The sequence below is a fragment of the Lissotriton vulgaris genome, chromosome 8 (assembly GCF_964263255.1).
Source record: "Lissotriton vulgaris chromosome 8, aLisVul1.2, whole genome shotgun sequence".
Classification (NCBI taxonomy): Eukaryota; Metazoa; Chordata; class Amphibia; order Caudata; family Salamandridae; genus Lissotriton; species Lissotriton vulgaris.
The window spans coordinates 1,489,206,179-1,489,233,153 of NC_141696.1; the positions used below are offsets into that span (position 1 = coordinate 1,489,206,179).

At 45.1% G+C, this 26,975-nt stretch overlaps 1 protein-coding gene across 1 annotated transcript in view; it reads right to left on the reverse strand.

The window, feature by feature from the left end:
• Positions 1-2,828: 2,828 nt before the first annotated feature.
• Positions 2,829-26,975, reverse strand: part of TMEM39A (transmembrane protein 39A) — a 266,042-nt gene continuing 241,895 nt past the window's right edge. Inside the window, exons 7-10 of the mRNA XM_086935575.1 lie at positions 21,803-21,990; positions 19,875-19,995; positions 10,284-13,890; positions 2,829-3,993 (exon numbers count right to left, since the gene is read on the reverse strand). Coding sequence (XP_086791701.1) covers positions 13,657-13,890; positions 19,875-19,995; positions 21,803-21,990 — 543 coding nt within the window. The 3' untranslated portion in view covers positions 2,829-3,993; positions 10,284-13,656. The remainder of the gene's footprint in view (positions 3,994-10,283; positions 13,891-19,874; positions 19,996-21,802; positions 21,991-26,975) is intronic.

A 26,975-nucleotide genomic window follows, 5' to 3' on the forward strand; every position in this document is an offset into this window, starting at 1 on the left:
TCGAGAAACCCGGAGGACCTGCCTGCCTTGACCCTCTTAGAGACTGGGACTCCCATGAGCAGTGGTTCTGCTTAAACAACAATACACCTGGTGCCAGCCAGGAACCATAAATCCAGCCCACTCTGTACCCGCCGAGCCCGGCCTGTGCCCGAGTGGACAAAGACCCTGAGGACGTCCCCCCGGCAATTCTGACCTGGAATCCAGTGCCCAAGGACCCTCCTCGACTATCCAGACGACGCCTGCACCCTCAGAACCAGGGACCCCCCCAAACGCGACCAGCAGAGGGTAAGATTTCCCGACACCAAAATACACCCCTGCACCAGGCACCTCCCGGCCCCTTGTGCCCAACTCTGGGGTGCCTACCTACCCCCAAGATCCCAACTTACCCCTCAAAGTGTTGGTCGCTCCAGAAGATCCTTCGTCCCAGAGCCTGCAACATTTGTTCCCTTTTCAAGCGCTCCACTGAATAACATTGAGCGCCCGACGGCTCAAAAGCATCCTGCACCCAGCCGCTCGAGTGAACCTGGCAGTGCAACCTTTGTCCTATCCTACTTCCCCATTTGCCCTGAGCGAGTGACCAGGAGCCCAGCTCCCACAGCCGCGTGGCCTGCTAGCCAGCAGCCACCAACCAAAGGCCCCCTGCCTCTCATTGGATAACATTGGGCCTAACTACCTAGGCATCCGGCTGCCCCTGTGCCACTGAGGGTGTACCAACTGTACCTACCTGACCCTGGGAGACCCCTGAGTCTATGTCCAGAACCTTAACTCTATCAGTCGAGTACTTGCCTAAAAGCCGGTAACTTACTTTTCTTCCATAGGCTAACACTGACTGGTTTCACTTAGAAATTCTTCTAAGTGTGGAGTTTTGGAACTTTAAAATATTCATCTAAAATCAGCCGAACTACGAATTCCGATTTACTCACCTGTTATCAGGAGAGACCTCAGTGCTGCATCTTTGAGCCCAGTACTGACCCTGAAAAGTAATTCTAACCGTACTTACCAGTAACTTGAATTTCCTTCCATAAGATATCATTACCTGCTTTTTGCTGCAAAAGTTTTTAAGTGTCGATTTTTGAAACTTACAAATATTCTTTAAAAACCGTGCCAACGATAAAAACGTAATTACTTGCCTGTTTTAGATAGATGTCCCAGTGCTGAATCTAGGAGTCCAGCCCTGGATTACAAAAGTAACATAAACATCTAAAAGGTAACTAACTGCATTTAAGTAGAAATTCCCATTGAGCTCAATGTTGCATTGTGTTTGAAATTGGGTTGCCTATTGCAACAAACCGTAACTATTGTATTCAAAGAGTCTAATGCCTATTTGAAAAGTATTTAACTAAAGTAACTCATTCTGAGAAAGTATATTTTGATAGCTTGTTGGTACTAAAATAAAACAACTATATCTTTTGATACAAAACAATTGGCCTAGAGTTCAGTTCTTGAGTGTGTGAGACCATTTGCTGACTGAGTGTGTACAACAAATGCTTTACACTGTCCTCTGATACTGCCTTACTGCTCGACCAAGCTACCACTTTAGAGAGTAAGGTTATATCTAACTTTAGCCTCTGCCAAACCTCTGGGGACTCTATAAACACTGCACCTTACTTTGGTCCAGTATATATAGAGCCACTTTCCTACAACCGACTCTGGACTCTCATCTTTCGAGACTATAAATTGATTCCATTCAGAGTCGTCATCATGATCACTAAGAGTCTCTGCTATATCAACAGAGTCTGCATTGTTATCCTGATCAGTCTCCATACAACGTTGGTTACATTTGACAACAATCCGTATATTGGTCCGCAAGATCAGATTTGAGATTTTCTTCTAAGAATCTATGCTACAAGAGACAAGTATAACCTTAGTTACATCTAAAATGCTGTTTACGTGTCCACTCGGCAGCACAAGAGGGAGGATACCATTCATTCACCATTGTCCACATTGGCCATGCTTTCCCTCCTTTAAATAATGTTCTGTCTAGAAGTGATACAGATCAGGCTGGGTTAAATTCAATCAGTGGCTGAAGGGGAGCGAGGCTGCGAGAGCAGGTAGGCGCCTTGAGTCAATTAAAGTAAGTTATATGAAGGTATAACGTATGCTTTTACCCCGCATGCCGTTACAACGCAAATTTGTACCCCGAATTGCTGTCGGGGTGTGCTGGATGTTGGAATAGTATAATTTACTATTCCAACTCCAGTGTGTACAAAAGTAGGGAAGATGTTGGAGTTAAATCCAACACCTAATTCCCCCTGGAACAAGCCATTTGCGTTGTAAAAGCATGGGTTGTAACAACTGTTTCCCATTAAAGCAGGCTACCTTTAGCACCAGACGTCCACTTCACCATCCTGTATGTATGAAGCAGGCACCTAAGGCATGACATTTATTCAGAAATTGCCCGGAAAAGAAAACTTTTTCCCATTTTGAACAGTTCTAGTTTAATATGCTCTGTCTACCATACAGCGGTTAGTCAAAAATGTAAATGTTTGTGCCACTTCTATATTATGAACATCAATAGGTGTTTCCATCATACTATCCCAATATGAAAATAAGATATTGAAGGCTGAATAGTACCAACAGGCGTTCTAAGAGCCTTTTAAGTAGTCACTTTGCATCTTTACAATGCTCATTACCTCCTAACCCTGGTACAAGTATACTACATTTACATTTGAGTGCTTTCCGCTGAAGAGCGAATGCTGCAAACGCAAAGCCTTTTTGCAATGTTTAGCAAGAATAAACAAGTATATGTACATATAAATTCATTTTCATCTTTAGAAGCCACACTCCTTTTTACAATATGAATAAAATATGAGACAAAATGCAGGCAATTGTATGAAATTCTTCTGTTTATTACTGTCCTCTGTCAACACTATCAAGCTTTGCGATCTTCGACATAGGCATATGGCACTGAAAATGAGTGAGGCGACCTCGGCGGCCAGGTGCACATTTCCATGGCTCCATTTCGGTGTGTGTGTTTGTGTGTGTATGTATACATCTTGCATTTTCAATTCTGGAAACAGTATGGGACAACACAAAAAATAGGATATACATGCATTGATCAGACACAACCATTGACATCAGAGGTGTCACACATTTGCAACTGTGTTTGCAAGGTAGCCTCATCACACCAATGCTGAGCTAGCAAGTGACAGCATAGCAGCTTAAGCCAGTGGCATTAATGTGGATTCCAACCATGGCTGGTGACAACACTAGTCATTCCTAGCAGCCAAAACTGCTGGACGCGATACCAGAAGATAATTTAACACTTTCATTGGAGATGGCAATTTCAGGATACTGGTTCCAATAACGAAATAAACATGAATCAGACCCTTCCTTGATCAAAGAGGCAAGCTACGTTTGGGATCAATAGCAACATCCAATCTTTCCGTCGTGTTGCGAAGGATGTGGCTGTCGAATAGACCGCGCGGGACATCCTTCTGTATGTAGTATGTCAAGATGAAGTCAGCAATACTGAAATGCTTTGTCCTTTTTGTAGTTTTGCATTCATAAGTTCCTCTTCACACAAATGGTAAAATGCTGCTGGAGCATATTCTGCTACTAACACCATATTATCCAAACTGTCCGCACATTTGCGCAAGGTAAAGGAACATGACACATTATAACAAAAGATGTTACTACTAATACTGCCAACGGCTGATCCCACCACCTCTCCAACCTAATCCCAACCAACAAAATAGCCCTTTTCAATCATTTTTAACACAAAGATACCCAGGTTCTTCAAAACAGAGGCTTTTTGGCGCTTTAGTTCCTAATGAGAACTAATTTGAATCATGGCAATAATACACAATGGAATTTCTGCTACCTTACAAGGTTGCTTGTTGTACTTAAACTTGGACTTGATTTTTGTCACATGGTTGATAACTAGGAACCCTTTATCGAGGGCACGTGTATGGCACACATCCAAGACCAGATCTTGAGATCCATATACCACGCTTGATGCATAATCCTAATCCATCTCTCACGTATCTGGAACTGAATATGCTACTTACCAGTATGCATCTGTTCTTGGCATGTAGGGCTGCTAACATTCATATCTTTGCATTAGATCGCCACCTAGTGTTGGGTCCGGATGATCGCACATTGTTGTCCTGGAAGAGTCTTCGAAGTATCCTGAGATGGGTGGCTCCTCCCCTGGACTACAGTGCGCATGGGCATCGGCTCCATCCCCAGATTGTTTTTAGCCATTGTGGCAGAGGATGGAGTGGCAAGTGTAAAGGATGTCCATGCTAATGATTGAATACAATAGTATATCTGCAGCTGCGACAGGCACCGGGGAGGAGGGTGGGCGATATGAATGTTAGCAGCCCTACATGCCAAGAACAGATGCATACTGGTAAGTAGCATATTCAGTTCGAGGCATGTGGGCTGCTAAATTCATATCTTTGCATAGAATACATAGCAGTCCCTCCATCAGTGGCGGTTGCCCGTGCCAGCTGCAGAAACCTGAAAAAGTGTCTTGAGAACAGCCTGCCCTACAGCCGCTTGCTGTTTGGAATGTACATCAACACAGTAGTGTTTTGTAAAGGTATGTGGTGTAACCCACGTGGCTGCTCTGCAAATATCCTCTAGAGGAATGTTTCCCAGGAAAGCCATGGATGCCCCCAACTTGCGTGTGGAGTGTGCCTTTGGGGGTATTGTTAAAGTGCGCTTGGCTTTATGATAACAGATTTGGATGCACTTAACAATCCATCTGGCTATTCCTGCTTTGGAAATTGGGTTGCCTTTGTGTTGTGGTGAGAAGGCAACAAAGAGTTGTTTTGTCTTCCTAAAGTGTTGTGTCCTGTCTATGTAGTACATCAATGCCCTCCGTACGTCCAAGGTATGGAGCATCCTTTCCGCCACTGTTTGTGGGTTTTGGAAGAATGCAGGCAAATCGATAGTTTGGTTGAGATGAAAATGTGACACCACCTTTGGAAGGAATTTGGGGTTAGTACGTAGTACCACCCTATTTGGATGAATCTGGATGAAAGGCTCCTGTATCGTGAGTGCTTGCAACTCACTTACGCGTCTTAGTGACGTAATGGCAATTAGGAAAGCAACTTTCCACGTTAGGAATTGCAGTTCGCACGAGTGCATTGGCTCAAACGGTGGTCCCATCAGCCTGGTGAGGACCACATTGAGGTTCCACACGGGAGCTGGCGGTGTTCTTGGGGGAATGACTCGTTTCAGTCCTTCAAGAAACGCTTTAATGGCTGGCACCCTGAAGACTGAGAGATGCTGCCTATTTTGAAGGTAAGCTGCGATGGCGGATAGATGTATCCGAATAGAAGTGTACGCTAGTTTGGACTTAATGATGTTAGGGATAGATGCATCTAGCGGGTTTATGTCATTGTTTGCACAGTAAATGACAAAACGCTTCCATTTTGCGGCATAGCATGCTCTGGTTGACGGCTTCCTTGCCTCCTTGATGATGTTCATGCATTCAGGAGGTAGGTTCAGGTATCCAAACTCTAAGACTTCAGGAGCCAGATCGCTAGGTTGAGCTGTTGCGGATCTGGATGCTGAATTTCTCCATGGTTCTGCGTCAGAAGTCTGGGCGTGAGGCGCAGTCTTTGATGCGGGACCACTGAGAGCTCGAGGAACGTGGTGTACCATGCCTGGCGCGCCCACGTTGGAGCAACTAGGATGAGTGTCATGGAGTGTTGCCGTAGTTTCCTCGCCACCAGTGGTATCAGGGGTGTCGGGGGAAAAGCGTAAGCAAATTTGCCTGACCAGTTCATCCATATCGCATTGCCCTGCGATTGGGGGTGTGGGAACCTGGCGGCGAAGCTTTGGCATTTTGCGTTCTCCCTTGTGGCGAACAGGTCTATGTCTGGACGCCCCCACCTTTGGAAGTACGGCTGGAGTACCGATGGATGTATCTCCCACTCGTGCATTTGATGACTGTATCTGCTGAGCAGATCCGCCATCTGATTGTCCTTCCCCGGGAGGTGTTCTGCCATGAGGAAGATGTTCCTCTGAATGGCCCACTTCCACATGCTCTGAGCCAGGTGAGACAGCTGTGGTGAGTGGGTGCCCCCCTGTTTTTGGATGTAGTACATCGCGGTCATGTTGTCCGTCCGGACTAACACCACCTTGTTGCACAGATGTACAATGAAGGACTTGAGCGCCATGAAGATCGCCATCAGTTCCAGATAGTTGATGTGCATCTTCTGTTGCTGCGTCGTCCATAGTCCCTGCACTGTGTAAGTTAGCAGGTGTGCTCCCCATCCCTGGAGAGATGCGTCCGTTGTCAGGATAACCTGTGGCACTGGCTCCTGGAACAGTCGGCCCTTGCAAAGGTTGTGTGGAGTCCACCAATGCAGAGAGTTGTATGCCCGACTGGTAACCAACACTAGGTCTGTTAATTGTCCCTGAGCCTGTGTCCACTGATTTGCTAAGCACTCCTGGAGCGGGCGCATATGCAACCGTGCGTGAGGGACTATGAAGATGCAGGAGGCCATCATGCCTATCAACTGCATGAACACTCTTGCTGGAAGTGAGTGTCCCGGTCTGAACTTCTGGATTAAAGTCTGTATGCCGTCTATCCTGACCTGGTTCGGTTGTGCCGAGGCCGTCAGGGTATTTATTGTCGCTCCCAGAAACTGCCGGACGTGAGCCGGCTGAAGGTGTGACTTCGGGTAATTCAACGAGAAACCCAGGTCGTGAAGGAGGTGAATGGTAGTCGACATGTCCGCGGCGCACTGCTGTTCCGATCTGGCTTGAACGAGCCAGTCGTCGAGGTAGGGGTAGACATGGATGTTCTGCCTCCTGAGGTGCGCTGCTACAGTCGCCAGACACTTGGTAAAGACCCTCGGGGCAGTTGTGACTCCGAAGGGTAGGACTTTGAACTGATAATGCGTGCCCTGGATAGTGAACCTGAGGTACTTCCTGTGGGACGGATGTAACGGAATGTGGAAATAAGCATCCTTGAGATCTAAGGTTGCTAAGAAGTCTCCTTTGTTTAACATAGGAAGAATCTGTTGCAGTGTAAGCATGTGGAAATGCTCTGACAGTATGTACAGATTGAGGGGACGGAGATCCAGAATTGGCCGCAGAGATCCATCCTTCTTTGGAATGAGGAAGTACAGGGAATAAACCCCTGTGCCTTCTTCCCCCACCGGCACGAGCTCGATTGCCCCTTTTTGCAGCATTACCAACACTTCTTGCTGCAATAAGTGCAAGTGCTCTGCGGACATAGGTCTTTGCCTTGGTGGAATGTTGGGTGGAGTGGACTTTAACTCTAGACAATAACCGTACTGGATAAGCTGTCGCACCCACCTGTCTGTGGTGATGTTGGTCCAGACGGGCAGGAACTGCTGTATTCTCCCCCCGACAGGTGTTAAATGGTCGGGGGGCAGTGACAGAGAGTCACTGGTTGCTTGGGGCAGAGGAGCGTGAGTTGTTGCCTCCTTTGCCACGTCCTTTGTTGCTGTTTCCCCTGTAGCCCCTCTTGTTTTGTTTGGGGTACGAGGACTGTGCTCCACCTCTAGGGAACTGCGACTGTTGACCCATCTGTCCTCTGGTGACTCCACGGGCACCTGAGCGACGAAAAGTATTGCCCCGAAACTGCTGAGATTGTAGGGCCCCCATCGATTTAGCAGTTTCAGTGTCCTTTTTAATCTTTTCCAGGGTGGTGTCAACATCTGGACCAAACAGTCTATCCGGATTGACTGGTTGATTAAGTATGGTTGTTTGAATGTCAGGTTTGAACCCCGATATGCGGAGCCAAGCCTGTCTTCTGAGCATGACACTGGTGTTAACTGCCCTAGCAGCTGTGTCCGCGACATCAAGTGCGCACTTAATGGCCGCGTTGGAGATCAGTTGTCCCTCTTGTATAAGCATTTTGGTGCCCTCTTGAAACTGCTGAGGCAGGTGTTCTACAATCTGCTCTAGTGTGTCGTAATGTGAACGATCATAACGTGCCAGTAGTGCCTGTGTATTAGCAATACGCCAGAAGGTGGCAGCCTGTGCAGCCACTCTTTTACCTCCTGCCTCTAGCACCTTGGACTCCTTATCCGGGGGAGGAGCTTCACCCGTTGTTTGGGAGTTGGCCCTCTTGCGTGCGTTTGCTACCACCAAGGAGTCAAGCGGCAACTGTCCACGAATGTATGCAGGGTCTGCAGGCGCTGGTCTGTACTTTTTTTCAATACGTTGGTTGACCACCCTCGCCCTGGTAGGCTCTTTAAAGATGTCCGCAGCGTGCTTGAGGACCCCTTTGAGCATAGGCAGTGTCTTTACATTTCTTTCCGACACTGCAAAAGTGTCGAATAGAAAGTCTTCCTCAACTGGGTCAGCATGCATGTCCACATCATGATTGGCAGCTGCCCTCTCCATTAGTGCGTGAAAACCTGCAGAATCCTCCGTAGGGGATGCACGTGTACCGAAGGACTGTGGCTCTTGCCCCACGTCTTGGTTGCCCTGGTCCCCAATGCCATAGTAAGAATCTGGCTGTGAATCAGGTTCATTTACTGGGAACGTGTATTGTTCATCTTCCCCATAGTCCCCACTGTCAGAGTGGTCTGGAGACGGTGTTGGGCTCCTTCCCTGAGGAGGTAGAATAGGTTCCATGAGGACAGGGGCGTCCTGTGGAAACTTCTTCTTCTTCAGAGGAATGACGTAGGATTCCACCGGCTGCGAAGTGATCTTTCTTTTGTAAAGCGTCAACTTCCCCGTGTCCGCATCTATAAAACACTCCGAATCCTCTTCGGGGTCGATCCCTTGACCTGAAGACGTTCCCACCGTAGAAGAATCCGACTTCTTTGGCGTCGATTTAGAGGAAAAAGCCTTTGGCACCACCTTAGGAGGCAGAAGGAAGAGGAGCTTGCTTGCCGGCTTGTCCGGGACATCTGCCGCCTTCTGCGTCGATGGCGTTGGCGTCGACGAGGAAAGAACCTTGTCCTTAATTCTTTGTAGCGAAGCGGCCACGAGAGATGCGTCGGTGACCGATGACTTTGGCACCGACGTGGTGACCTTGCCCTCGGATGCGACGTTCCGGAGGTCTTTATGAGGGATGGACGGCGCCGACCCCGAGTCCTTGGAGCGAAGCGCAGATGTCCCCGCTGGAGCCGGTGCTGTGACGGTTGCTTTAGCAGGCTTCGCCGGCGCCGGCGAGCTTGTCTTGTGCGTGCCACTTTTCTTAGAGGATCTCTCCTCTGGCGCTGATTTCGACCCTGTGGAATCGCCGTGTTTCTTCGACTTCTGTGGACCGGAGGTCGACGGAGTCGATGAGGCCGTCGTCTTACTTGTTTTCGCCGTAGCGACCGCCATCTTAGGGACGTTCGAGTCCTTCACTTTCGGTTTCGGTTTCGGGTCGGCTATTTTAGGTGTAGTCGAGACCGTTGCTTTCAGTTTCGGTTTCGAAACCCTAGGCGCAGCAAGTTTGTCCGTGGCCGGGCCGACAGGCGGGGCCGTGGCTTGCGCTACAGGGTCTTGGGTAAGGCCGACAGGCGATCCCGCGACCCCCTCGTGATGTTCTTCAACTTCGGGGCATAGCTCGTCCTCTGAGCTATCTTCCTCGGCCCCATAAACCATGGCGTCGTCCCCTACCTCGTCGACGTATTCAAGGCCCTGACCCACGACTCCGTCGTCGTCATATTCCGGATCGGCCTCGACCTCCGTCTCAGGCGGGGAGATTTGAAGATGATGGCTCTGGTCCTCTTCTTCTTGTTCATCGAAGATGTTATCTGGATCCGGGGCCGTTTGCTTGGCCACAAGGCGCACCGCGCGCCGAATCGTGAGAGTCTTCTTCGACCTGAACTTCGCACAGGCCCGGCAACTTCCTTCGTCATGGTCTGGCGAAAGGCACTTATTACATACCGGGTGTACGTCTATATGTGGGTATTTGGACCCACAGAGCGGGCAGAGTTTAAACGGACTCCGCTCCATGTTGGGAACTTAGTGTCGAGTCGCGATGAGAAGGCCTCGATGTCCGAAGAGTTGTAAGAAACTCCGGTGATTCCGGCTCCGGGAGACGGAAGAAACTCGAGACCGTACGCAAACAATACCGACGTTAAGAACCCAGCCTTTAGGCCGTGAAAAAAAAAAAAATGTTTATTCGGTTCCGACGGAGAGACGTCGAGACCGCATCCGAACCCAATGGCGGAAAAAAACAATCTGGGGATGGAGCCGATGCCCATGCGCACTGTAGTCCAGGGGAGGAGCCACCCATCTCAGGATACTTCGAAGACTCTTCCAGGACAACAATGTGCGATCATCCGGACCCAACACTAGGTGGCGATCTAATGCAAAGATATGAATTTAGCAGCCCACATGCCTCGAACACACTGGTCATATCTGCAGACGTAGCAGACAAGCGGGCTGTGGGGGAGGACCCCGAGCTCCATACACTAGTTGACAGCTCATACAGGGAAGAACATTTTTGTTCATGAACCACTTTTTTGCATCAGGATGAAAAAATCTGATAGTGTGATCCCTCAAAAGCAGCCACCACTGGTAGTGTGAGGTGGTTATTAAGGTCAAACAGGTTTTTACTTATGATTTCCCATCAATTACGACCAGGAGGAATTATTTTATACTTTAGGAGACAGATCTAAAATTGTTTCATGGTGCCCACAGACCTTCATGAATAATATTATCGCTCAGGGAGCTTCTTCCTAGGAGAGCCCCAGTAGACAAGGCCGTGAGGTGGGACTGGAGTTCAGTCTGGCTGGTTGAGGAGTAAAGACAACTAGAATTTAACTCACATAGGATGCTGTGTTGGGGGCGATTGACTAGGACACATAACACAGTGCATTACAGCAATTGAGAGATAACATTTTAATAGTAAGGAGAAGGACCAACGAGAATGTGATGGAATAATAGAGACACAGGAGTTAGCAGCAGGGGTCAAAGAGTATGTATTACCAATACTTGGTTCCCAGCACAGACAAGTAGATGAGTCGGAGCCCTCCTCTTGCAAGCTTACAATAGTGACAGAGGCAGACGCAGAACCATCCCGCAGTGGTAGGCACAGAGGGAACAGCAGAGAGGAGACAGAAAAGAGTTCTTTAAATACCAGATATAGTTGTGAGTACCTGAGAAATTTGGACTGGGCTTCAATCACTCCTAATGGAGCCATTTACTACTCCAACATCCTACAAGAAGGGAGGCAATAGGTGCAATGTCCAGAAAATGCCGAATAGGGAGCAGCCCCAAATTTGTTGGCCTCCACCTCAAATGGTTGTACAGAATACAAACAAATACATTCTAAGCATCATTTTGGTGGGCATAAGTTCGTGTGTAATGTAACTAAACAACAAATTAAGTCAGATACCACCATGTTCAGCATTTCCATCCAAGAGAGGACATACGGTACAGGAACCCGTTCCATGACTGACCCTGAGAGCATTCATATTTTTTACAAAATATTTATTGCACAACCTCTTCTACGAAGGAAAGCTGAGAAATGGCAAATTTTAGAAGACCGAGTTCACTGTGATTTGGCAATTTTTCACATTCATCGTTACATACAACATATGTAGCGCTGTACATTTTACCTGGACCTTACTGTAACATGCACAGGTGAACATGGCTGTCAACAATAGAAATTTGGAAAGCGGAAGCTATTGCAAGATGTAGAAATGCGCTGCCCTGCATGTCTTCGTGCGCAGTATGCTTGCATCCCATAATTGACAAAGTCTATGGATTTGTCATCAGCTCTTTTCACACCAAATCAAGGCACCCGTGTTGCCTTCGAATCGCATGTGCGCAAAAGTACTCACATTTGATTCAATACCAATCAGAACCTACCGGAAAAAGAAATGCATCAAGGGAAACAGGGAGGATCTCTTCAAACAGGACAGAGTACAGCCAAGTCAACATACATAAATCTACAGGGGTCAACCGCAAAAAAAGCCTTGGCTTACTTTGCTCAGCTAGAGGGGTCATCCAGATGCTGCCCACATTGCATACTTACTTGCCACCTGTTTGTAGGTATGTTGGGGTGCTTGGGTTGAAGACCGAACAGGAGGTTGGCTCGGTCCATGAAATTTACATTCTGTTATATGTACAACAAAGCTTTCCAATTTTTCTTTAAAAAACATGTAGGGCAACTTTTTATGGAGCTGTGCTAAACATGGAATAGCGATATGGTGTCAACGGAGGGATTCACATTCGTATAGGACAGGCATGCTCCGATTTCAGCGTCTGTATGAGTCGGTAAACTGTTCCATAAGAATCGCAGATAAAAGATTCAGCCTGTCGCGATCAATACATTCATAAGGACTCCGTTAGAAGTGCCTGCTCGTTTCTTGTTATGTTCAATGAACAGAACACATGACTTTGGATAAATGCAAACAACTATTGGTTTTACCTGCTTCTGATGATTGAACTCATTATGCGAGTGACAGGTGGATGCAAAAATCAGCAGAGGTGCTCAATGGGAAAAGCAGGTCACCAGACCACATGGAAGTCGCCTAAACTTTGGTGCTTTGCCCAGGAAAAGCAGAACAAGACATCAGACTTAGGGTAATGGGGCATTGATTCGTTTCACAACTGCGTTCTTGCTGTCTCCAGCGGAGCCCCTCCAACACTGCTTACCCCGGGGCTTTCTGCAGTATCTCAGTAATACAACATACAAGCTCCAAGAAAAGGCAACACAGAGAACCCGCTCAAGCATCAGGAGAGAAAGAGGAAAACCAGGCAAGTGCCGATAGAAGCAGAAGTGCGTTTCCCTTTAAACAGATGTTTTGGGACTGGTAATACTGTGCCCTGAATGACCTACAAACCAAGCTACACACATGAATCCACACCAGGGCAAGATCAGAATACCATTACTGATGGAAAATGAGGCCTCTATAGACTATTGTGGTCAGACCATATCTCAATTACGGATGTATTCCACAAAGTAGCAACCTTCGCTTTGATATATAGGGTAACACTGGTAAACGCTGGTATCTATTTACTAAATACATTTCCTGCTTTGGTTTAGAATTTTAACACATTTTGTATTGGGAAATTTGTGTTCCCACAACACCACTTTTCTGGTTTGATGATAAATCATTATTATAAAAGGCAACTCTCAACCCCTTCTTATTAAGGCAGACATAAAGCGTACTCTGTAAACACTGTCTTACTCCTAGATGTGATTCCAGAAAGCTCTTTTGGGTGCCACCTGGGGCACCATGGTGAACACATGCGAATCAGGAAGCACATTTCAGGCAGAAGCCATTCCCAGGTCATTCCTACCTCTTGAAATTCAAAGATCACAGCAACTCGAAGTCCTGGACCCCATACATACATGTATATCATTCCCACCATCGGATACCTCAGTCCCGTGCATGATAACGCCCAGTGGTGGACTTTTAAATCTTATTTCTTAAGGTAAGACGAGACTATAATGGCACACGTGGCACGAGGTATGCAGGCATGTATGGTAGATATAGAGACACACTCACACAATGTATATACACATATGTATATCAAAATACACACACATATATATATACACGTATAAAACAACACCTGGTTTAATAAACGGAAAGACATTTAATAGCACATGATGCCCTCCCACCAAACAACATAGTATACAAAATATAAAATATCTTAAATATTTATAAACATTGCAAGAAAAAAATAGAACTGTATGAAAAATATTTTTTTCTTTGTGATCCCTGCCCTCCCCTAGTTCCTTGCGCCAGTTCTCGCAGAACGGGCTTAGTGCGCCTTCAGTCCAAAGCTGCTGTTGGGGTAGGAGTACGCCCTGCCCAATACAATGCGGTCCCGCAGAAGCTTGAATAGGACGTAGTAATTGCAGAAAAGGATCAAAGCCATGGAGAGCGTGTGGTTCCACTTCTCCGACCGCAGTAGGGAGTAGAGCTGGTACAGCACGAGGCTTCCCTCAATCAGGATCAGCAGATTCAGCAGCCGTAATGGGCGGTGGAAGAGGAACTGGAGCGGAAGGAAGGCGGGAAAAACAAAAATTACAATTAAGAAATGTCAGCCATGTTGACACTTGAAATTAAGTAGCAATTCTGATGTCCTTGAAATTAAGTAGCAATTCAGATATACCTTGTGATGCTTTGTGTTTTTCATCTAAACTTTCTTTGGATTAGGTACTGAACAACCAGACTTTACTGTATACTAGGAACATTCTGCACTGTTAAAACATATATCTGCGGTACGACCACTTGTGGAAGAACTCTTGCAAGACAAATTCCTGGATCTGCTTGTGAATTTGTCCATCGGTACAGTGGAAATGTGCCCAGAATTGTTTCTTGTTTAACACCTTGAGCGCTCATGACGAGCTGGGCTCGTCATGAGGCACAGTGGCGCTGTCCTTATGGCGAGCTGAGCTCGTCGTGACCGCCGCCGAACGCCCACGCGGGGATAATTCACCTGCTGTGCTGGGCGTTCCATTAAACGGGCGTGGTCCTGACTAGCTCAGCTCATCATGAGCACAGCGCCACCGTGCCGCGTGACGAGCCGAGCCAAGCTCGTCACGAGCACCGCGGCGCCCCGCGCGACCCCTCTGCCCCCTCGGCCCGGGGGAATTAGCCCCTCGGAGAAGGGGTTAAATACATGGAATCCAATTTTCTGATTAGTGTGGCAATAAGACAGGTGATTTTAGTTAGTAAAACAAAAGAGCAAATGGAGGTGTGGGACCATACTCCTGCTGAGCAACAGAGGCATGTGCATTATCTGCTGGTTGATAGAAAAAAAAACCAACACCCTTGACAGCTTTCAAACTAATATTTTCAACTTGAGTTTTGAGCTTGTTCTGTGTCCCAACAAACAGCAAACATTTGGTTTAAATGTAGGAAACACAAGACGATTCCACTTGGGTCCTTTGAAAACTGGGATTCAATGTACATCATAGCCAGCTAATCCTTCCTGGCAAAAAAGGCATTCAACCAACCACCATGATGATTTCCAACAAAGACGAGCAAAAAGGTACTTACAAAGGTACACAATATTTAGGTATCCCGGAGCTACTTTGTGGCCACATGGAAACAGTAATAAACAAAAAATAACACAAAACAAAAGACACAGCAAGCTGTTACCTAAACCACACACGAAGATCTATGCTACACCTCTACGTGGTAAGGTATCATCGGGAACACTCATCGGGAAACTGACAAATAGTAAACACCATATATTATGTACGCAGAACAGATACCATACCAGATAAACCAGGAATACCCAGAAACACACGCTGCATAACAGACAAAGGAAAACAACAAACAAGTGTCATTGTCAATTACAAATCATCAAGCACTGGCCCAATTGATCACAACCACTGGAGTATCTACAACCTATATTTAATGGGGTGAGAAACGTTAAGACCCTCTCCACTGATCTGTTGGATAACATTTCCGTAGAGCGATGCCACCACCGAGATACAACTTTACAGGGTGTCATATGCTTAGGTGCAAGCCAGTAAACTAGAGTTTGTATAAACTTAAGAAATCCAAGAAGGCTGCCAGAAATGAAGATCAAAAGAAACAGATACCTTTGGATGTTAGCACCTAGAAGGAGGAGGTGCACCCAGCCGGATTATGGCCTTACATTAATAAGCTGGATCCAGATCAGCTGATAGATCAGGGCTGTGCCGTCACGGCAGATCAATGGAATCAACACATTGACTCCTTGTATGTACCAACAGAGAATAGCAACTAGTCGTTCAAGAAGACATTTCGGCCTAAGTAAGTTCAATGGTGGTCTTTGTCCTTTTAAATTGTGTCCTTTTGGACGCCCTGTTTTTGCACACTGTTTAACAACTCTTACAGAGTAGCTATGGTTTCACATTCCTGGCGAGGTCTAGTCTTACATCCTTTATATAAGAAGAGTTTTCGGTCGGACCCCAGGAATCAGAGAATGATAGAATTCATTGGCGTTGATTCCTAATACTGCGCCTCACTGTTGCTAGAATACTTAAGTCTTGGGTGAACGACAAACCGATCGTCCCATGGTACCCAACACCAGGGACAACATTTAACATCTTAGACCTTGGAATGCGGACTGATGCCCACACTTCTCCAGGCAGCTCCCCATTATGTGCCGGCAACATAGATTTGCAGACTGCGCTAGGCAGCATGAACAGAAACCTGCTTTAGAGTAAGTTAGATAGTCGGGGATCCCTGAAGGGCTTTTTCGTGCCATTCGGTGACAATGTCACAATACCTGGGCTTGGATGATAGTAGGAAATGGCAACCATATCACAGGATAAATAAACAACAAAGATGAATGAGGCAGAACGGTGTGCTCACCTTCACACTTACGTCGCAGACCAAGAATTTGCATTTTGGGACGATAGGTGGCCCCTATATAAGATGAGCATGTAGAATAAATCCTCCAGTATGCAGATGACTGCATATTGGCAGATTAAACAAGGCAGGCATTGACTTACAACCGTTATTGAGTGGGCTGGAATCTTATTGCAACTCCAACCACTTTATTGTAAATGTCTCAAAAAAGAACAGTAAGATTTGAAAAAGACAAAAAATTAAGCAAAAGCCGGAGATCTTGAGTTTGCTTCACTTCAATAATGCCAGAATGTCAATAAAACAATGATTAAGAAATTGAATGGAAGAATTTGGTAGGAATGTGTTAACATCGTATTCAGCTGTGGCGTGATTACATTACTTGCATTTCTTAAAAGAAAAAGCACTAGCCTCCCCATTCACCTCTGTATCTATTCTTTGCCTACTTCGGTTCGGAGTCCCTAACCATCACATTCCGGAGACACCTTTGACTTCCCTACGCCTCACCCTACCCCCTGGAAATACCTTGGACTGCTCCGCCTTGCTACCCTGAGAGTCAAGAGTGATGGGATACACTTGCCTTAGTCTGCAGAGTCACAATACGATACACCCCAGGACACCACAGCAAACGACCACAGCCACCAAATGTGTAGCCCAGTAACTCTAGCCTGCCCGAGATCACTCCCCCGGAGTCTGATTTGTGGTATCTGATTCGGTCGGAAGGAGGATGCAACAATATGACATGTAAAAGGCACAAATCCTTCTTCCTAAAGTTGCCTTCTCTTTGCCACATAACCGTTTGAGACACATCTTGTACTTGACACATCTTGTACTTGTGCTGCTTGGAATGGATTCACAGAAACACCGACCTTGCTGACACAGAACACTTTGTGAGAATTCGATCACACTACCTTGGCATTTGGTGCAAGGCCTCTCACGTGCGTAAGGCAAATGAGTTTTATTATTACATCCATATGATAACTCAGCTATCTGTAGAACACAAACAATGGTTGCCTGATTACAATCTCGACCCAAGGCAAGGATGCCATTTTCTATATATAGCCTTTTGTTTCCTAACAATCAGAGGAGACACTTTTGCGGATCTCGAGGGGTCCCTGCATGCTGAAGTTTTCGTCTAGCAGCTGGCTGGCATCTCCGTGAGGGGTGTCCAGTTTGTGACCAAGATGGGGTCATACACTCTTACCCATAAGATAAAGGGGTTAGATCATCCAGACAGTGGTTTTCTTGGCAAAAACCATATATTTATACCCCGGACACATTTGGTAGGTTAGCATCGAAGGGGAACACTCAATTTTTATCATCTTTTATATGTAAGCATATAGCCTCTGTCTCAGCAAGTTGGTGGAGCTCTTTGTTTTATTCTCGGTGTTGACACTCATTATACCTTTTATCTGCTTCTGTCTAATAATCCTCGCAGCTCATATATTCTGTACAAAAATCACTCTGGTTCAATAAATATTGAAAACGCCCATCTGTGTATTCTTGTATATGTCTCTGAGCAAAATAAAAGCACGAGTGACTGAACAAATGTTTGTGGTCTACCACCACCGATCCTGAGGGAACGGAAATGTAATGGTCAATGGTTGCCAGAACTGTTCGCTCCCTGTTTTAGTTGAGGGAGGGAGGCCAACGGTGGCACTGCTAGGTAGCTGATCCAATGGACAACATATCCTACAGGGGTGCATGGAATCAGTCTGGCACCATACCAAGTTTGTCCTTCGCAAACGCACAGCTCCTACTAATTGGTGGAAACTACAGAACACCCCTTATCCATATACTTAAGAATATTGCACCATTGAACCACATTTTAGTAAAAAATATCTCTACCATCTCATCCACGTCCTTTCCACCCACAATCACCTCCTCTACGCTTTAAGACTTTTGCTCATCTGCCAGACGTACTTGCTGAGTAGCACTGGAATATTTGAGAACCCCTGTCGTCTTAGTTATCTGATGCCCATGGCCAGTGAGTAAACTGTTTCAGCACCAAGGTAAATACCTCACCTCAAGGGAGTTGTAAACTCTTCCTCTCTGATCTTTGGAGGATTGAAGACACATTGAGCGTTATGAAGAACATCAGCACCGTAACATTATTCAAAACTGTTGCAGATTAAGAGGCCACTTTATATAGAGAGACTGAGTGTTCTTACCCAAAAAACTCTAGAAAACGTAATGTATATAATGCAGTGTAACTATATTAGTCTTCTAACGTTGGTCAAAAGAACAGTAGGATATATATGACCACTTCCAAAGTGGGGATCGAAGATCTCCCCAAAGGTTTTTGGGGGATTGTCTGACAATGTGCATTTTATAGCAAAATGGGATAGTCACATTGTGGAACTTGATTGGATGTAAGACCACTTAACAAGAGTGTGTTTTTATAACTTTTCATGATGCTGCTGGTAAGATACTTTGCACATTGACATGATGCATATTCCTGCCTCTTCGCTGCCTCCACTATACAAAGGTTGCAAATTTAAGAATAGTATTTTAGACAAATTTAGAACAGGCAGACGATATATTTCAGATCCTGTTTAAGAATAAACATTTATCCGTATCCTTCTAAGCTGCATGTCATTCACCTTACTTTGAGAGGATATTCTGCTCCATCATTCCATATTCATCCTGTTTTCTGACTTCTCTATTAAGCACAAGATGCAGTATTATTTAAAGCCCTGCTAGCAAGCAGGCTATGTTCCGCAGTGCCATAGGTATCACTTTGGATTTTGCCACAATGATCCATTTAGTTTACTTTGCAATGCATATTTTGGCTAATTCCATAACCCCACGTTTTCCCACCTTCCTGTACCATAAACAGCTAGTAAGCACTCTTTCCAAGTTTCTAGGATGTCCTCGATGGCGCACCGTGCACATTTATAATAGTCTCATTAGCCCAGTGCCTGATGCTTACCTGACTGGGCGGTTTAGTCAAAGCATATTATCTGGAGAAAATGGACTGAGGTAAGACGCTCTGTGATGTACACAGATACTCACTCCGTCCATGCATTACACGCCTGGTTGTCTTAAAAGGAGAAGGCATCAGGAAGGGTACATCAGTGACCATGCTTCAGGTAGAAGAGCGAGAAGGCAGAAGCAGGAGGCATATTTTGCTCGTCTTTCTCGCTGTTCCTCTCCCCAGATGCTCTAGTAGTTACTTGATGCTTCCTATCCTTGAGTCTGTTGGAAAAGGAAGCTTGCACCCTTTCTAAGATGGCCGCCCACCATATAAGAGGTAAGAGGGTCCAGCTTCAATGATTCAGATCCAAGCATCCTGGAACCTTTGACTTTTGTTAGACAACTCCTTAGGGATATTAGTATCAGAGGAGAGACACCCAGGGAACAATACATCTGGAGAGCCTACTCATCCTCCTCTGACAAGAAATTAAATGTGTGTGCAGAACAAAAATAAATATTGCAGGGTTGAACGATCTGGTGAGCAACATTTTAGGGCGCGGTGAGCAATATGTTGATCCAGAGCTAAACTTTAGGAACACTGATGTATGGAATGGTCATCCCCTGCCCCAGGGTTGGTAAGTGAGCTTAAATATGACCAAACACAAACATCTCTGCAAAATGTATAAACACACTACACCACCAGAACAAACACCACACTTCAAATGTAGAATAAAGGCTCACATGTGCTATACTTACGTAAAATCTAGCATGAGAAACATCTGAAGGCACTGCTACATTATAAGACCCTACGGCCTTGTACAAACATCGACTGTGTCGTACCAGCACGCCCTGGGGCCATATCGTGTTTTCGGACCAGCTAGAAGGAAGGAAGACACATATCATGAAAAGGAACATGCATGGATTTTTGTGAACAGTTGTAATGTGCACTAGCTATCGGTGCAACAAGCTGAAAGTATTCTTTATAGGCACAACAATATTCAGCCTGACAGCTTGTTTATGGTCTCAATGGCAAAACAATATTGTGCCAGACAATTTATTTACTGTCCACACTGGAACAACAAAAAACAGTAAATGTCCTTTCAGTCCAATGGTAGCCATGAGGGTGCTAAAATACACAATTTTTCTATTTTCTACATAATTATCTTGGTGCCATTTGCTGTGTGTGGTCTTCTAAAATAATACAACAATTAAGGAACTCAGACTTTACAGGCTGCAGGAAAGGACTTGAGAGTGAGGGAACACAGCTCTCTCAACCGCACTCTGCTATATAAATATATTGATTCACCCAGTTTGGCAAAAAAAACTAAAATCTACAGAGCAGCCAAGTTCTCGTTGGCTGAATGAGACATGGGCATGAGAACGACTCAAGGTTTAAAATGTGTGACTATTTAATCTGCAAGTTTTAAATCTATCATACATTATTTCATCTGGTAGGTTTTTTTAAAATCCGAAAATACTCCTCATTGCTTCCTAAATTCCTTCCAGATTTTTATCACAACAAAGTCTTCCTTTCTAGGTATCCCCACCTCTGCTGTTGGAATCTAAACCAATCCTTAACCCGTTTACTGCGGCCCCGATTTTCCCAGTGCGGCACTTCCGCCAAACGGGTGGGGCCGCGTCGGCCATTGGCTGACGGCAGCACTGGGGAGGTAGTGCTGCCGTCGGCCAATGGCCGACGGCAGCAAGGAAGGGGTTAATAGTTGAGTTATTTGAGTGTCCTGTGTTTTCATTAGCAGCATACAAAAGACGTGCAAGTAGAGTTCTTGCCTTCTAATGTCCTTGGTAGTGGAAGATGCACTATAGGACATGTGATACCTACCACCAAGTATGCTGTGGACATGAAGAATGGTCATATGCCTGCTGCTGGGCAATAACGCTGTAAACTCAGAAATATCAGTTTTAGTGAAAGCACTACCCAGGTTAAGTACCTTCGCTTCTCCCACAACAGAGGTGCACTGGCAGCATGCGATAACTATATCAAACTGTCCCAGGACAACTGCAATGCTGTGCAATATTATGGGTACAAATCAAACTCAGAAGGTACCAAAATGTTTCCTGAATAAATAGAAGTAGTGATTTGAAAAGGCATTATAGCAACCGCGTGACTGGTTTCCACATATTGAGATCGAGCACCTTTGAGCACAACGCCAAGTGGATGAAAGCAGTGGTTGCTGCCTGGCGCGGCGGCTAGTGTCGATGGGGACCACAGAGGTCTGCATGGGTAGTTTGCTCGGCAAAGAAGTCCACCAAAGGTCCACACCTTCTATTCATGATAACCCTCCTTTAACTCCGCTTCCCTCTGCTCCGCTTAAGGGATCCCAATGGTCGCTGTTGTGTGCTGTGAATGTCTGGGATACAGGGCTACTCTTCCATTGAGGCCTCCAACAACAAGCGCGTAAGACCAAGCACTGGCAATGCAAGAGCCTGATTCACGAGCATTAGATAGGTCATCAGGCATGAGTTGGTGTTGTTCGCTATGCCCCTGATTAACAAACTCAATGTTATGAAAACTTGGGTGATTGGCACCACAGCAGTACGCTGCTCTGTACATTCCCTTCAATCAATCATTCATCTGGCTCACAGTCTAACTAGCCGCTACAAGCAGAGCACACAAACGAGATTCTACAGAGGCTAGGCAGGCATGCTTCGGACGGTGTACTTACATGTGCTGCGGAGTGTTGCTATAAGACCCGTGTTCCAGTTTCTGCCACTTCCCCAGGTGTGCAGCAGACTTGTGTAGCAGATCGCAGTATTTGGGTGGCAATAGCTGTGTTGTGAGCATGACGAAGGCGTTGATCCACACCATGATAAGATGCTCACAGGACCATCGCATGTCGTAATACTGCGTACTCTGCAGGAGATCAGGTAGGAAAGGTCAGACTCAGGGAATCAAAGCACTTCTTTGAATGTTAAACAAAATTATTTTTAAGATGCTACAAGGGGAGGAAACTTCACATCACTGATCAACAAATGAGATTGTTTAACACAGAGTATGCCCAAAAAAGGCAACCTGACAGTGAACAGTCCATGTAGTAACCTGAACATACATTGATAAGCAGAGTCCTACTGGAAACATTTTGAAGGTGCAAAGCAATGTGAGGAATATGCAAAAATCTTCCTCCAGGAACTCTTACTAGTGCCAATTTGGAAGGGGATCTAAGTGTAATTATGAATTATGTATGAATTCTTACCAGTGCCAATGTGGAAGAGGATTTAAGTGTCATTAGGTGCCTAACTGAAAGCAGTCAGTACATTAGCTTTTAGGGATGTTAAAAATGACATACCTGTTACAATTGGTTTAACTCTAGTGGTGTAGATTCGAATGCTGTGCGCTCTCCCACCATTTAGTGTTGGGTCTGGACTACAGCAAAGTACTGCACTCTCAAAGTCTTAAATCGCAAGAGAGCGTCAAATGGCAAATTATGCTCCCTCAATCAGACAATGCACAAGTAAAGAGACTTCACCTCAGATTATGTACATATTTTATACCATCGATAAGTGAATGTTATACAATTCAGCATTTTGTGACTTGAAGGCCCCCACGTCCGGCTAGGTGGGAGGGAGAAACATGGATCAACAACACTCCAAGCTGCAAGCTGACTGCAACAGCGGAGTCACTTTTTGATTTTTTAGTATGTTTGTTGCAGAAGATAAGAGTAGCAGATGGGAACAATGACTTCTCCAGAAAAATCTAACACACTCATGCTTCGTTCCTGGACTTTACATCCACAAGGGAGAGATTTGTGACTGAAGTCCATGATTTCTTTTTATACAAATGTCAGCAAAAGCCATAGGCGCTACCTTTACTGCAAATGGAGTGTGAACACTGTTTGTTTTTCAATTCCACGACAAATCTGAATGAATCTAACAATCCATTTAACTATATCTGCTTTGAAATTGCCTTACTCTGACGTGGCCGCGCAAATTCAACAAAAGGTTGCGTGGTCTTTCTTTTTAATTGGTTTAGAACAATTAATGTAGTACATTAATGCCATCCCAACATCAAATCTAAGTACGGATCTGCTTTGTGGACTGGTAAAATAGTTAATAGATGGATAAATATGAAATTACAATACCACCTTAGGCAGAAAACGTGGGTGCGTATGTAGGACTATCCTGTTTTTAAGCATCTGTTGAGGTTCTGTATTTCGTGACTTTGTTCGTGTTCAGCTGCCATTTTGTGACTTGCCTCCATTTTGTGTTGCCCTCACTCCGGCAGCACGGCCAGCCAGGTGTTCTTTTCGTCGTTTTCATGCATTCACATACTAAGTAACCTTTTCGCCTCTATTTACTGGACTAGTGTTAGGGTCTGCCCGAGTACAACAATCTATGTCTCATTAACTAATCCCGGCCCGACTATCTGTAGGTTCGCAACATTCTTTCCTGAGGCTATCTTATCTGCTGTCCTTCGCCATTCCCTCCATGAACTCTCCGATTCCACAACTGTCCTTCTTAAACATACAAATGTGTTTCTTCACCTGCAAGTTGGATTGTGTGGGTTCATTTGCAAACAGCTAAAGGGGTTGGGTAACAAACACAGCCAACAACCAAGCTTGTTTGAAGTTACGTAATACTTTGCTTTCCGAGCCCCTCGCATTTGTCTGATTTGTATGTCTTGGGATTGTTCATTGTGTATCTCAAATGTATATAAACCCGTGTGCCACGGAGTTCGAGAGCAGTCTCCTTTGAACATACTTTCTGTACTTCACGGCACACAGTGTTGGCTGCAGCTAATAAAATACGATCTTCTACGCCAACGGTGTGTCTGGTGTCTCTGTTCGGCCAGGCAGGAGAACTCGAAGATTTAGGAATACCCTGCGCCGCCGGGCCCTTAAGGCTTCGGTTCTTCACTGTAAGTATGCCAAACACTTAAAGCCTGACACACAGCGATGAAGTTATAGTTACTAAGAAGATAAACTTTCATGATAATACGTCAGTGCATAAGTGTAGTGCTCTGAAATGTGGCCACACGAGTCGGGTAAGAACAATCTTTAGGATCTAAGGCGGTGCTGCAAGTGACCTAGGTAAAATAACTCTTGTAAATACTTCCATTGTACTCTATAAATTAATGGATGTTTCCTGATTTGCAAGCAAGTAGCAACTGCAGCCAAATTAACTCATAAATGTGGTAGCCATACATGACTTCTGTAATTGGAAAAAGCCTGTATCGATGCCAGAAGAGGATCCACTCGTTTTCGAATGCTATCGATACAAAGCGTTTCCACCCTGCTTCTATATCACACTCTTTCTGTCCGATGCCATACTTCAAGAATATCCATGCATTATCGGGGAAAGTTGTTAAATTCTAAGATCTCAGGTGCCAAATCTTAAGCTTCACTGACAACAAATTTGAGTGCAATAGATTTACACTCCCCTAAAGGTGCAAATAGTATTTGGGAGCTTGATAAACGGATATACTGATATTGCCTGCAGAAAGGGAAACCATGGCTGATAATACCATGTTCGAGTATAATCTTTGTCATAAAAGCTGACTTCCTGCATATAGCATTTGGAATACAAGTCAGCGTGAGTCCTACTGGCGGAGCATGCTGCCGCGCACGGCGAAAGCCGAAAGCATGGCAATTCGATGAGAGAAGGCAAGGTGCCTCTGCAAATATCCCATCTCAACGCAATGAAACTCCATGCTGGTCAACCATCAAAGCATTATCAGGGACGACTTCCACCCGCCCTGCGATCGTTGCCTGACACACCACCACCAGGCCAGCCCAAGTAGCAGCCGCTTCCTACTCGCCCATCACCTAGTGCAGATGTCATGCCAATCTGTTTATCCCGGTTTATTTTAGTTCCTACTTTCACATGTTTATTTCACATAGCATTGCGTTATTCCTCATAAACTACCGTAGTGGCAAGCTTACCCACAATGTCTCTAAAACCTGTAATTGCTTATTCAGTGCATTGCAACAAATGCTACTCTGATACTGTCTGTAACGTTTTTAAAAAAAATTATATATATATAAAAAAAAAGAATTGTCAATCTATCCTACGCCAAAAGACAATGTTTCCTCTGGAATTATTTATTATCCCTTTGATGTAATTTCTAGGAAACTTGAGATCCTGCCTTACATTTAAATTTTCAATTAAAAAATTCCAAGATGGCAAAAAGGCCAGGGATGAATAATATTGCATGGAAGTGGAGGTTTGGGGGGCCTGGATTCTCGACCATGAGGCCTCCCTAGTTCTGAATCTGTGATGTCTACGGTTGATGATAGTGCAGCTGCCTTGGGTAGTGACGACATGCTGTCTTGGCTTAGTTTGTAATAAGGGCCAAGCTTTTGCAAGTACCTCACTTAAAAAAAAAAACTATTTTTAGATTTTTCCACTTTGAAAAATATGTCATTCTTAAAATGGGACATTTAAAAGGTTTTGTGGAACTTGTTGGAATCCACAGATTTTAAGCCAAGCAGGTCTTCTCAAAAGCAGACTGGTATTAATCTGCGTTCAAGCTATCTCTTTTACTTTCAAGGAACAGCAGGTGTCTGCCTTAGAGAGGATCTTTCTTTCCTCAGCAAGATTTTGTACTCTTTTTTGAAGGGTTGTCAATATATTGGAAAAGCATCTCCATTGCCTCCTAATGGTATCTATAATCTCAATAACAAAGGCTGCAGATTGGGAGGCCATGGCTACCTTCGATGCTACTCTGCTGCCAGCGTCCTACTCTCATTCTCAGGAGAAGGGTCAGCCCTGCACTTCAATAAAGGTCTCGCCATGACTCTTGTGTACAACCAGAGTCTGATTTCAGAAAGTCCCTCAATGTCAATTGGATACAGCAGTGCAGCATTGCTCCTCCTCACCACATGTGGAGTGATGAATCTGGCTTTGTCAGGTTCATGGAAGATTCCTTCTTTGATTTTAAGATTGCCTGGAGTCCAGTGAGGAAACCATTTCATTTTCTGTACAAATCAAAATCTCAACCAGGAACCCCGCTCTTCTGCATCTCCATGCCTGGTGATACCGTGATCACCAGCTTATCATCAAGTGCTACTTTAATCGACTAAACATAAACCCTCCTTTTTCAGGAAAATATGAGGATTCTACTTCCAATCAATGTTTCATTATTCCACTTTTAGGGAATTGAGGGGAGTTTTATGTAGTGCGAACTTGACGCAAAGGTATCAGAGCGCTTTACACGAGCACCAGTTGCCTTACAGACGGACAACTTTTAAAAGTAATGTTGTAAGGCATGAGGTGATTAAGTGATTTGCCCAGAATCACAATATGTTGAGCATCCCTGCAGAGACTCGAACCCGGTTCCCCAGCTTCGAGGTCGACCGATCTACGTGTCAGGCCATATCCTGTTCAATTATTCTTCCTGATCCACTACTTCAGCCTCAGGGTCTACCTGAGGTGGTGCAGAAGGGCATACAGGGCACTACCTGGAGCTAGTTTCTCTTGCGCAATAATTTCCATTTCTTTGGAACTGGATAGGATCTTAATTCAAAAGAAACAACTTCCTTTAAGGTTTATCTTCGTTTTATCTGGGCCTACCCCGGTACATGAGTCTGCATTTGTGGATCTCGCAGTTGTGCACATATAAAACATTGTGCACGCATATGTCGAGGTTTGCCATACATATAAACTCTGCAAATCATGGAAAACAATGTAAGGGATTTAATATTCCACCTGATTTAGTATTTCAGCTTCAATCTTCTCATCTTTTTGACATCAAATGTCCTTTGTAGGCTAATCTGACTTTTGGGCATGGAATTTTTATTGTCTTTTTTTCAAAGTCAAATTGCCTTTTAGTGCCGAAAGGCTTTACACACGGAGAGCTTAACCTAGGGGTGAGTACTATGTAAACAGATTTCAGGCTTTAAG